The sequence below is a fragment of the Camelus ferus genome, chromosome 35 (genome assembly GCF_009834535.1).
Source record: "Camelus ferus isolate YT-003-E chromosome 35, BCGSAC_Cfer_1.0, whole genome shotgun sequence".
Classification (NCBI taxonomy): domain Eukaryota; kingdom Metazoa; phylum Chordata; class Mammalia; order Artiodactyla; family Camelidae; genus Camelus; species Camelus ferus.
This window is the reverse complement of record NC_045730.1, coordinates 14,774,636-14,787,332: the sequence shown is the minus strand read 5'-3', so window position 1 is coordinate 14,787,332 and position 12,697 is coordinate 14,774,636. Positions and strand designations below refer to the sequence as shown.

The window sequence follows — 12,697 nt, the reverse complement described above, 5'->3', positions numbered from 1 at the left end:
GGTAATTTAAATTTAACATTACTAACCCAAATTTATTTTTTATAGAAATGTATAATGATTTTATAGTTAAAATATCTCAGAAATTTCTATGCTGTTGCCTGAGTGAAGATTTGACATATTTTTCTTCCTCTTTGGTGTTTCGTAGACCACAGGTTTCATATCATAGTATGTGGTATGCGTAGGAAAAGCTCACTTGTCAGATACAAAGAATCACAATTATATGCAATTATAGAATGTAGGTTGTGTACGGGAAACTGTTCCATTTCTTAGCAAGTAGAATACTTCTCAAAATTTGAGAAGTTATGTAACTTCTCTCTTCCTTACAAATAAATAGGGTTATGACTTCACGTGACTTGTTAAGTGGAATTTTATATTATTTAAAAAGACAAAAGAGAAAATTTTATAACATGAAGCACACAAAAATATTTCATTTGTTAATTGATTTTCCAGACATCTTGTATGTCAAATGCTGTCAATAATATTTATCAAGCTATATTATTGATCTTTCATAGAGCACAGCCTAGTTTATAGAGTATATTGGAAATCATAAAATAGCAAAGAAAAAACTAAGCTAAAAGAGGTTTTTTTTTCACTCTGAAGGAAGAAAAACTAACAATCAACATCTATTATTGCCAGGAGTTACTATATTTAATATATTCTAGAGATGAGAGAATGAGACTCCAGAAGTTAGCAGTTTAACTCAGGTCAAATCAAGAGTGAGTGACAGTGCCTGGAGGTGCTGGATTCCGTGGAATCCATGACCTTCCCCTCTAATGTCTGTGTCTTTGATCTAAAAAGACCAGACTAGAATGTTCAGGCCAAATACTCCTTGCTGAGAGAAGACATATTTATTTTCTCTTCTCCTTTTATCTTTTTTTCCTAGGTGAAGGCAGTCAGGCTGGTACCTCTAAGCCCTTGTATTTGCCTCACTTCCCAAGTCATCTGATCTCAAAAGTTCTAATGGAAAAATAGAGTGTTTTCCTTCCTTTCTTTAGGCACATGAAACAGACTGAACATGGTCGATCTTTTGAAAACTCCCCATCTTTATCTCAGAAGTGAGGAAAATCTCATAGTCACTCGAAAACTAAGTAAAAGAAAGAAAAAACAGAAAAGAACTATAATACTTTAGGCACTAAATAATGCTTTTAAATAATACCAAGATTGTTTAAAAAATATTGTTCCCTGAAAGTCTTTTCCGTGCATAATGCAGCCAATTCCTTTGGACTTCTTTTACAGTTGAGGGCAGCGAAAGCTTATGGACTAAAGATCCACTGACCAGCATCTCCTACCAGATAAATTCCAAGTCTGCTTTAACTTGGCACCAGGCGAGGAAGAGCTGCCAACAGCAGAATGCTGAACTCTTGAGCATCACAGAGATACACGAGCAAACATACCTGACAGGTAATGATGTGAAAAGAAAACAAAATTGTGAGTGGGGTCATGATTATTTTATTTCTAGAGAGTTTAAAGCAGAAAGCACGAGTAAATATGGACATCATGATAGTCAGTCCTGAACAGATGGTGCTGAGGGTGTGACAAATTTGCACCCTGAAAAAGACACTCGGGATGGCAAATAGATGTCATCTCATGAGCCAACTTTCTTCTATCAGTTGTGACAGACTCCAGGACCTGGGCTGAGAAAGATTCTGAGGATTAATCTCAGCTCAGAGTAGAAGATGCCACGATGAATTAGTGATGCCGTTCTGGGACACAAGGCATGGGTACCATGCTGGTCAAGAAGGCTAGTTCTAACCTGAGGTCCCAGGTTTCCCATTAGCATCAGAGAATTTAATATGATTCAATGAAATGCTGCCACCACAAGCAAGAACAAGTAAAGAGCTGTCTTTGTTGTCTCCTGTCTCTTCAACTCCAGACTCTATGGGTGCTCAGGTCTTACTGATTCTCTTTCTGCAGTGTTTGTTTGTTTAAGCATTTGTTCTTATAAGATTGTGAAGATTAAAAGAGCTAATGTTTTGCTTGAGATCAGTTTTAGCTTCTGAAATCCACACTTGGGGACCAGGGAGATTAGGACCAGAAATGAATGTGGGAGAACGAGCACCCCCTCTTCCCCAGAACCCCCTCCCCTCCAGTTCACCCTGACACTGCTGCTAGCTTAACACAGCTCTGGTCCAATGGCCACCGTGTTCAAAATGCCCATAGTGGCTTCTCATTTCGTATCAAATAATTAGCGACACACCTTTGCCTGGCATTCAGAGGCGGCCGTCTGTCCACTCACTGCTGTTCCCCTTCATGCATTTCACAGTCTTGACAAAAGAAAGGTTTGAAGTTCCTCATCTTTGCCACACTTTCTTGCCTCCACATCTGTTCCCCTGTCACTTCTTGTCCCTGAAGTTCCCCAAATTTTATACAGTTGAATTGCAGTGTTTTCCATTTCCATCTGCATTTCTTTTACTTGTTTACCAATTTTATGACAGTTACTTACATATGTCCCACTTCCCCAAAACACTATACATACAATCTTTTTTTATTCATTCATTCATTCATTCAACAGGGTGGGTGGTGTCTGTGTGTGAGGCATTATGCTAGGTCCTAGGGACATGATGGTAACCAAAGCCAGGCACGTCCTGTCCACATGGAGCTTAAAGTCCAACTGGGAAAACAGACATAGACAAGAAAACAAGCAAGTAGATACGAGTTATAGTTGAGTGCGGTGCAGAAAGCCAACTGAAGTCTGTGTGGAGAATGGACTCGGGGGGCAGATGGCTGAAAATAAGGCATGTCTTGTGAATAGTGATGTCCTCCCCACCCCAAAGAGGTTCACACAGAACCTTCCAAGGAAGACAGTTCAGTGGATGTTTGCTGACTGACAGATGATGACGCAGCACCAGAAAAGTACTTGGAAATTCAGCCTCATGTTTGGACGAGTGGTCAGCTTGTGGCGAGAAGACAGTTAACTTACAATGTGAAGTTGCTTATTCATCAAACAGGGAACGTTGTTAACGTAAAGATGCCTAAGTGCAAACCCTAGAGACTAGATCAGTAGGTGTGATGTGGGGCCAAGGAATCTGCATGTTGTCAAATTTCCAGGTGATTCGGGGGCAAGTGGTTGGGGGACCACACTTGGCAAAGCATTCTGTCAGTTCCTGCTGTGTCAGCAATGCCTACGGATTCCGTCCGATGACACTAGGCAGTAGAGTGCTGGAGTGTGGACTCAGGAGTCTACCTGCCTGGGTGCTGGCTCTGTGAAGCCAGGAGACCCTGGGGGGATGGCCTGAGGCGTCTCTGCCACAGTGATGTCATCTGTTAGGGGGAGGGTGTGTGAACCCGTACAAGGGACAGAGCGTGCCCCCAGCCTTGCCTCGTCATCTAGGGTTTCGCTTTCTCCAACTCTTTTTGGATGATATGCTTTGTCATCTGGAACACATTTCTCCTATAAGTAATTATGTTTTAAATTGAATTTGAAGATGTTTATTGCATTCTATTTTAGGTGGGTGAAAAAATGGTGATAGGCATTTATTTAACACAACCCTGTGAAATATACAGAGCGTTCTTGGGTAAGAAAGATTTTTCTACTCCTAGTCTGAGGACTTAATCATGAAAACTGGCCCCACTGGAATGAAACCTTCCCCGCAATAGCTGGGCACCAGGTATAACATTGAACATTTTTCTCCTTTCAGTGTAGACTGCAGGCCACCATCTTCTTTCAGCTATTATTAAGGAGACTGATGATGGAAAAGCAATGGGACCTCACTGTGGGCATTCCTAAACTCAGAGATGGGTTTATGCCTCCATCTGCTCGGTTATTCTGTTTTATGTTGATCTTTGGGGTCTTTGTATGTGGTATTGGGACAAAGTACAGGGTGATCAATATTTACAACCATGTATTTAAAAAACAAGTAAAAAGAGAAGAAAGCACAGAAAGAGACAAAACTAAATTTGTGTCGATCATGATGGAAAAGAAAGGATGCACTGAGATAATCCTGGTGTGATTGGCACTGGCTTGCATGGGGGGGAGGAAATCTATCAGAGTTGTGTTGAAATGGTTTCACTTGGCTTCTTTTTTTTTTTTAAAGATCTGTTTGTGGATTGTGTTATCTTGACTCTTTCGAGTTTTCCTTGTTTTCTGGCTTCCTGGAAACCAAGGGGCAGAGCACAGGTTACCTTTGAACTCTCTTGCCTGGCTGCTTAGCGGGAGGGGGCCATCTGGGCAGAGGCTGTGCCCCATCTCCATGCATCCTGCCTCGGCCCCCTGCTGTCAGGCTCGGGCTGCAGGAAATGCTTCCCTAATCAACAAGGGCTATTATTCTGTCCGTTGGGAGAGCAAACAAGCCCTGTGAGATTGGGAGGCTGAGTTCATCTCAAATACTTATTTGAATCTTATCCAAGCCTCCGGAATTTCAGTCAGCACATTTTAACTGAAAGCTGGCTAGAAATGACTTCTCGAATGAGATTTGTAGTATTTCCTGCTTTGCTTTAAGTCAAAAACACCACGCGTTAGGAGCCAAAAAAGTCTGATAGGGGAAATTTCAAAAATAAAACTGAATTTTGTTTTTCTGGAGAGAAGATATTCATAATGTTTGGGATTTATTGACATTCATGGAGGAAGTATCTAAAAAGAAAATCATGATGTGGGTGAGGGGGATTGTGATCGACTCCATTTTGGGGAAATATGCCAGTATAATTTTTTAAAAAGCACAAATAGCCTTTAAATATTTATGTAAGACTTTTGAGGAGTAAATTTCATATTTTGAAAAAGTGTAAGCCTCTTTTATGACTCTGAGATCAAACAGCTGTTGTGTGCCAGACACCGAGCTTTATTTCCAAGGCTGACACCAACCTCGTAAATGAGTATTACTGTCCTTACTTCATAGATAAATTAAGAGACTAGGAGGGAGAAGTTACAAATTTTGCCTAATGCCGCGTATTCAGAAAGTAACTCAGTTGTAATTCAGCGCTGTCTTTCCATTACACTCTGCCCAGGTCTCGCTCAAAAGTAACTGGGAATCTGGTGGTCCCCAAAGCACTAAACAGAACGCTTAATTTAGATGTCAACAGCTCCTTGCTCCAGTAAATTTATCCTAAACTGGCAATCTGATTTCACATTATCTCCTGGGCTCACGGCTTCTGCCCAGTAGCCAATTCTTCCATCACCCATGATCATTTCATCATCTTCTCTCCTATTTCTACCCTCAAAAACGTTGGGACACGCTACTGAATCCTCCATTCCTGAATCAGATTTATAACCACGTATGCACAGGATTTATATTTACAGAACTGAAATAAGATAGAGGAAGTGAAATTGGCTTGTTACTCTGATTGTTTTCGCCAGCTTCCTGTGGTGCTGGTTGGAGAACAAATTGGACCACAAGATAGAGAAGAAAGATACAGTGTAATATTGGACATGAAACCGTCTTCTCTTATAACTAAGGTCAAAAGTAGGTATAAACTGTTTTAGACAATACATGCAGGAAAATTAAAAATTAAAAAGTTTAGCATGTGGAACTGATTATTTATATAATAACACTAAAAATTTTAGTCAGGTTCTTTATAAAATTACAAGCACATTAGAGAAAAAAGTGCTCATTACCTTTAAGTGATATATTTAACACAAAGTTTGAATTTTGTTTCTAAATCACACTTTTTGCCAACCCTAATTCAACATGGAGTAGTAATAATAATAGTAACACCATGAAGAATAGTGATTGCAATAGCTTATATTTTGGGGGGCGTATACTGTGTGCTAGACCCCGTTTTAAGAATTATTACTTAATTTAATTCTTCAAAACAAACCCAGGAGTACCTAGAGTAGATGAGGAATGTCAAAGAAGAATAGATAATTGCCTTAAAGACCTTTCATCTTTTTCTCATCATGCCAAACACAGTAATTTCATTAAGCAATCTCAGGCAAAATCTAATTTAATTCTTCCTACAGTCAGTGAATTATTTAGAGTTTTAAAAACTTAGATATGCTTATTTTATTATACGTTTTTAAAAATACCAGAGAATTTGATTTTTGGGAACAGCTATATTCGACATGTTTGAAATGCTACTTTCAGAATCATTTCCTCTGGTATACCCCTCTGTAAGTATGGAGATAATTATTCTTCAAGTTAGTACAGTGTTTAAGAATTCAAAGAAATTATAGGTCAGTACCCCTAATGAAGATAGATGCAAGAATCTTCAACAAAATATTAGCAAACTGAATTTGAGAACATGTTAAAAGGATCACACACCATGATCAAGTGGGATTTATTTCAAATGCAAGGATGATTCAACACCCACAAACCAATCAATGTGATACATCACATTAACAAAATGAAGAATATAAATCAAATGATCATTTCAGTAGATGCAGAAAGAGCATTTAATGAAATTCAACATTAACTTATGATAAAAACTCAACAAAATGGGTATAGAGGGAACATACCTAAACATAATTCCGGCCGTTTATGACAAGCACATGGCTAACATCATACTCAGTGGTGAAAAGCTTAAAGCTTTTTCTCTAAGATCAAGAACAAGACAACGATGGTAACTCTCACCACTTTTATTCAACATAGTATTGGAAGTCTTAGCCATAGCAATTAGATAAGAATAAATAAATGAAAGAAATCCAAATTAAAAAGAATTAAAATTGTCACTATTTGCAGATGACATGATACTAATCCTAAAGATGCCACCAAAAAACTTTTAGAACAAATACATGAATTCAGTACAGTTGCAAAATACAAATTAACATAAATATATCTGTTGGATTTCCCTACACTAACAATGAACTATCAGAAAGAAAAACTGAGAAAATAATCCCATTTATAATCACATCAAAAAGAATAAAATATCTGGGGATAAAGTTGACCAAGAAGGTAAGAAGACCTATACTCAGAAAACTATAAGACATTGATGAAAGAAATTGAAGATGACACAGAAACATTCTTGTGGAAGAATGAATATTGTTAAATGATGATACTACCTGAGGCAATCTACAGATTCAGGGCAATCCCTATCAAAATACCAATGGGATTTTTTTTACAGAACTAGGGCAAACAATTCTGAAGTTTGTATACAAACACACGATACACTGAATAGCCACAAAAATCTTGAGAGAGAAGAACAGAGCTGGAGGTAACATTTTCCAGACTTCAAACTATATTACAAATCTATAGTAATCAAAACAATATGCTACTGGCACAAAAACAGACACAAAGATTCATGGAACAGAACAGAGAGCCCAGAAATGGACCCACACTTATATGGTCAGTTAATCTATGACAAAGGAAGCAAGAATATACAATGGGGAAAAGACAGCCTTTTCAATAAATGGTGTTGGGAAAACTGGACAGCCACATGCAAAATGATCACACTGGACTACTCTCTCACACCAGGCACAAAAATAAATTCAAAATGGAATAAAGACTTAAATGTGAGACCTGAAAGCATAACACTTCTGGAAGAAAACACAGGCAGTATGCTCTTTGAATCATTCTCAGCAGTAATTTTTTGGATATCTCCTCAGGCAAGGGAAACAAAAGCTAAATAAACAAATGAGACTGTATCAAATTTAAAAAGGTTTGCACATCAAAGGAAATTATCAACAAAATGAAAAGGCTGCCTACTGAATGAGAGAAGACATTTGCAGATGATATATCCAATAAGGAGCTAAAATTCAACATATACAGGGAACTCATACAACTCAGCATCAGAAGTCTGGGAAAAAAAAAAAAAAACCAGAACAACTTGAATAGACATTTTCCCAAAAAAACCATACACATGAAAAGATGCTCAACATCACTAATCATCAGAGAAAGGCAAATCAAAACCACCATGAGATACCACCTCATTTGTTAGAATGGCTGTTATCAAACAGACATCATTGTAAATCAACTCTACTTCAATTAAGAAAAAAAAAAGACAGCACATCAACAGATGATTGGATAAAGAAGTTGTAATAGATTTATACAAGGAAATAATACTCAGCCATGAAAAAGAATAATGCCATTTGCAAAGCCAGAAAGAGAAAGAAAAATACCATATAAACCTCCCAAGGTATATAAAGTACCCACGTGTGAGAGCTCTGCTAACTCAGACTTCTTTTTTCTAGGAACACTTGATAAAGGTAAGTGAATCTGAATTAATTTTCACTGATTTTTACATGCCAGCATTTAATTTCATCCCATGGTTATTATTTTATTTAAAGAAATTATACAGTAAGGTTTACTTCTCAGTAAATAACTCCAGCTCATTAAGCATCAACCTACCTAATCAGTATCAACCTAGTCAATATCCTCAAGTGGCTTCTCCCTCTGCAAGGGCCTCTCTGTCAGATGCTGAGAAAGCTAAGGACAGCATTCAGATTACATGTTCTCTAAGAGAGTGATCTGTGCTTGGCATTGGAGTGCAATAAATGTGAGGTGTGATTTTGGGGGGCATCCAGTGAGTGGAATCCCCATTCATTTGAATTTGTAACATGAACTGTGGGTATATAGAAGCTAATGAAAAATTGGGGAAAACTTGAGTGAATTTGGATAGCTTAGTTGGTTACATCGGAACTACAGAGTCTGGGATTTGATATTATAAGGACCTAGGTTTAAATTTCAGCTCTGCACATGACATCTAAACTCTTTGAGTGTCAAGTCCCTCGTGTATACAGTGGAGATGGCAGAACCTAATCAGAGTTTGTGAGGATTAAAAATGAGCAAAAACAGTGTGCTGAATATAATAAGTGGTCATTCTCACCATTGAAAAGATTTGACTGGGGAGTCTTATCCTCTGAGAACAGTAAATATAAAGTGGCCTATTTATGTTTACCAGCATGTGCAGACACTTCAGGTTGGTATTTTATTTAACACAAAGGATAGTTTCTTTTTTCTTAACTCTTTTTTAATCAACTAAAAACAATGTGGGGAGGGCAGAGAATCCATGGCTTTTTAAAGGTTATAGGTTGACTGAAACATTATGCTACACACCAGAGAGTGACACAACATTGTAAACTGACTATACTTCAATAAAAAAATTTTTTAAGTTATAGATAATAATAGTGTTTAACATGGACTGAAGTCCATGTTGCTTCTGTTTTTGTTTTTTTTTAATTTCACATCAGGCCTTACATACAGTTTGAAACCTTGTAATTATGATTTATTAACTGCCTCAATAAAGTGTTGTTCATGGCAGCATAAGCACTTAGTGTTCAGATTTTAGTCATCATCTTAATGAGGAAAACATTTGATTTTTAAAAATGTCATTAAATAAAATTCTTCATGTAAGTTCTGAAATATGAGGTCAGGGTAATAACTTATTAGAGTGATAGACTGAAATATCTATTAAACTTTTTCATGATAGAATACTGTGACTTTAATATAAAATAAATTTCACTTTTACTCTAAAGTGAAGTAAAAAAATCTTATTTGATGATAGTTGGAGTCTTATCCAAGTTGGAAGCACATTCGTTCCATCCTACAGTAAGTAGTGCAGATGACGGGGCTGAACCCTGGTCACACCTAGATTAGAACCTTAGCAAGAATGTTACCAGTTTACCTGTGTCCTCATGTCAGTCTCTTTACCTGCCGATGGAGGTAACAGTTATACTCGATTTCGATTGTTAGGAGAATCAAAGGAGATGTGCTAGGCACGAGTTTCATGACTTCCCTCTAATACCTTTTGATTCAAGCACTTAATTCTGAATTTGATTTCACTGTCTTTTCTGAATGTCAGTTTCATTTTGTTTTTGCTTTTGTCATATAGGATTAACCAGTACCTTGACTTCAGGACTCTGGATTGGACTTAACAGTCTGAGTTTCAACAGTGGATGGCAGTGGAGTGGGGGCAGCCCGTTCCGATATCTGAACTGGTTACCAGGTAGGCTAAAACTTGTCTGATTAACCAGGTAGGATTAAGCTGGCTGAAGTCATCTAAATTTAATTTACCTGGATGCCATGGAAACTTTCATCATCTCACATGTAGATCTCAAAGAGGAGAATTGGGAGACTTCATCAAATACAGTCCATTTCTCACCTTGCTTTGAAATCTGTCAACTAGATTTGAATATGCTAAAACTATAATGTTATTCCAGCTTTCTGGGAAAAGGACTTGTCTGGAAGGATTATCACACAAATCAATGTAAGACTGTTAAAGTGTATATTCTTGGTACATCCTTCATTTGCTAGGTGTTTTGTTCAAAAATTTGATTTTATATTTATGAAAGATATATAATGCTATATAGTTTATTCAAAGATTTTATAAATATTTATTTATATCTACACACATTATGAATTTGATAAATTTAAGTTTGAGGGGGGTGGGGCTGGAGAATTTCTCATTATCTTGACCCATGAGATAGTTGCAATATTTCTGCCTATTATAATGATCTTAAGGTCTACAGGAACACCATTTTCTCCTGTTTTGAATCAAATAGAGTTGGGCTAAAAATAATATCAGTCACAGATTTTAATATTCCATACTAGCATAATAATTCATTAGCAGTTTTGTTGACAATTCATAGTTCATCTGTAGAAAAACAGGGGATGATCAAGTCTTCAATAACTTTACAGGTTTTTGAAGGCTAGAAAATGCTCTGAACTAATTATTTCTACATTATCATAACACTGAGGTAACAGAACATAAAAGGAGACTAAATAATAAAGATGTTTTGCAAATATGGCAATTATTGAGAGTAAACAAAAGGACCAGTGATGATGAAATATCTTCATCTTATTGGCCCATATCAACCATTGTTAGTAGCCGCTTAAGGCACTGAGTTGAATATGATTCTAAACTCCCTATCCACACCCCCATTTTGTACTAATCTTGATTTATGAAGAAAGAGTGCAGTTAAGGATTGGTGATGTCTACCTAGTTGTGGGAGAGGATGGGCCACATCTTCATTTACTAGTTCTGCTGTGGAAAACACTGATGTGGTGGTTCTTCATATGGTCAGACTTCTTTTTTAAAGCCATTGAATGGTTTTTGCATTTGGCTTAGAAAATTAAACTCTCCAGGTGTGGAGAAAAGGGAACCCTCCTGCACTGTTAGTGGGAATGTAATTTGGTGCAACCATTACAGAAAACAGTATGAAGTTTCCTTAAAAAACTAAAAATAGTGTTAACATATCCAGCAATCCCACTTCTGGGCATATATCTGGAGGGAAGTCTAATTTGAAAAGATACATGCACCCTAATGTTCATAGCAGCACTATACATAATAGCCGAGACATGGAAGCAACCTAAATGTCCATGGACAGATGATTGGATAAAGAAGTTTATGTATGTATATGCAATGGAATATTACTCAGCTGTGTAAAAGAATGAAATAATGCTATTTGCAGCAACATGGTTGGACCTAGAGATTAACATACTAAGTGAAGTAAGTCAGACAGAAAAAGACAATTATATGATATCACATATGTGGAATCTAAAATAATGATACAAATGAACTTATTTACAAAATAGAAACAGACTCACAGACATAGAAAACAAAGGGGAAAGGAGGAGGAGGGATAAATTAGGAGTTTGGGATTTGCAGATATAAACTATTATATATATTTTATATATATCTATATATAAAAATAGATAAATCACAAAGTTCTGCTGTATAGCACAGGGAACTATATTCAATAGCTTAATATAGCCTATAATGAAAAAGACTATAAATACATATATGTATGGGAATCACAATGTGGTACACCAGAAACTGACACAACCTGGTAAATCATCTATACTTCAATAAAAAATAACCTTTCCATTTTCTATATTACTAACTTACGGTATTAAAAAGAAAAACTTTTAAATAAATAAATAATATTCAGTATATGCTGAAACATGAGAGGGAATTTTTAAAGACTCTATGTTGTTAGTTTTTTTAATTGAAAAACATTTTTTTCTTGAAGTACAGTCAGTTTACAATGCTGTAGCAATTTCTGGTGTGCAGCACAATGCCTCAGTCATGTAGGAGCAACATATATTTGTTTTCATATTCTTTTTCACCAGAAGTTACTGCAAGATATTGAGTATAGTTCCCTACGCTATACAGTATAAACTTGTTTATCTATTTTATATATACTAATTAGTATCTGCAAGTTGATTAGATTTTACTAAGAAAATTTGACTTTCAGTGTAGTCCTTCAATGCATGATGGTTACAGGGCTGTCAACTAGACTCCTCTGGAATATGAGAGGTAAACATGGCTGCAAGAGAATTTAAGATGTGCTTTTTACGTGTAAAAATTTGATTTGTCTGACCATTCACTCAGTCAAATTAAACTTGAGAATGCCAGTTGGCTCTGTGAGACCATTAGAGAACAATAATCATTTACTGGGGGACTAAAGTTTATTCTTTGCTGCTTAATTATTGTACCTTGTTAGGCAGGCCACGTTATTACTCAGTTTTGAAGTTATTATTGTAATATTTAACCACTTTCATTCTAAGAGTTCAGTGAGAAAAATGAGGGGTTAACTTCAGTGAAGAATAAAATAGGACTATTAATGAGAAAGGAAAAAGAAATGTCTTTTCTTTTTAAGCCAAGTTCCTGAGAAGTAGGTACAAGATTAAATCACCTTCTGAAGTAATATGAGAGTTTCTCCAAAGGAAAATTAGAAACTTTGTGGAACATTAGAAGTTGTTATTGTATAAATTGTTCGATCAAGTATTCAATTGAGTACTTACCAAGTAATGCATCTATTAAAATACATTTACATTTGAAATGAGGACATTTTACACAGATAATATAGACTATGAATTCGAATATT

General features: G+C 36.4%; 1 protein-coding gene across 1 annotated transcript in view; it reads left to right on the top strand.

The window, feature by feature from the left end:
• MRC1 (mannose receptor C-type 1) overlaps positions 1-12,697 on the top strand; it is a 90,814-nt gene that overhangs the window by 18,573 nt on the left and 59,544 nt on the right. The window contains exons 4-5 of the mRNA XM_006192292.3: positions 1,237-1,401; positions 9,700-9,813. Of these exons, the coding sequence (XP_006192354.1) occupies positions 1,237-1,401; positions 9,700-9,813 (279 nt within the window). The remainder of the gene's footprint in view (positions 1-1,236; positions 1,402-9,699; positions 9,814-12,697) is intronic.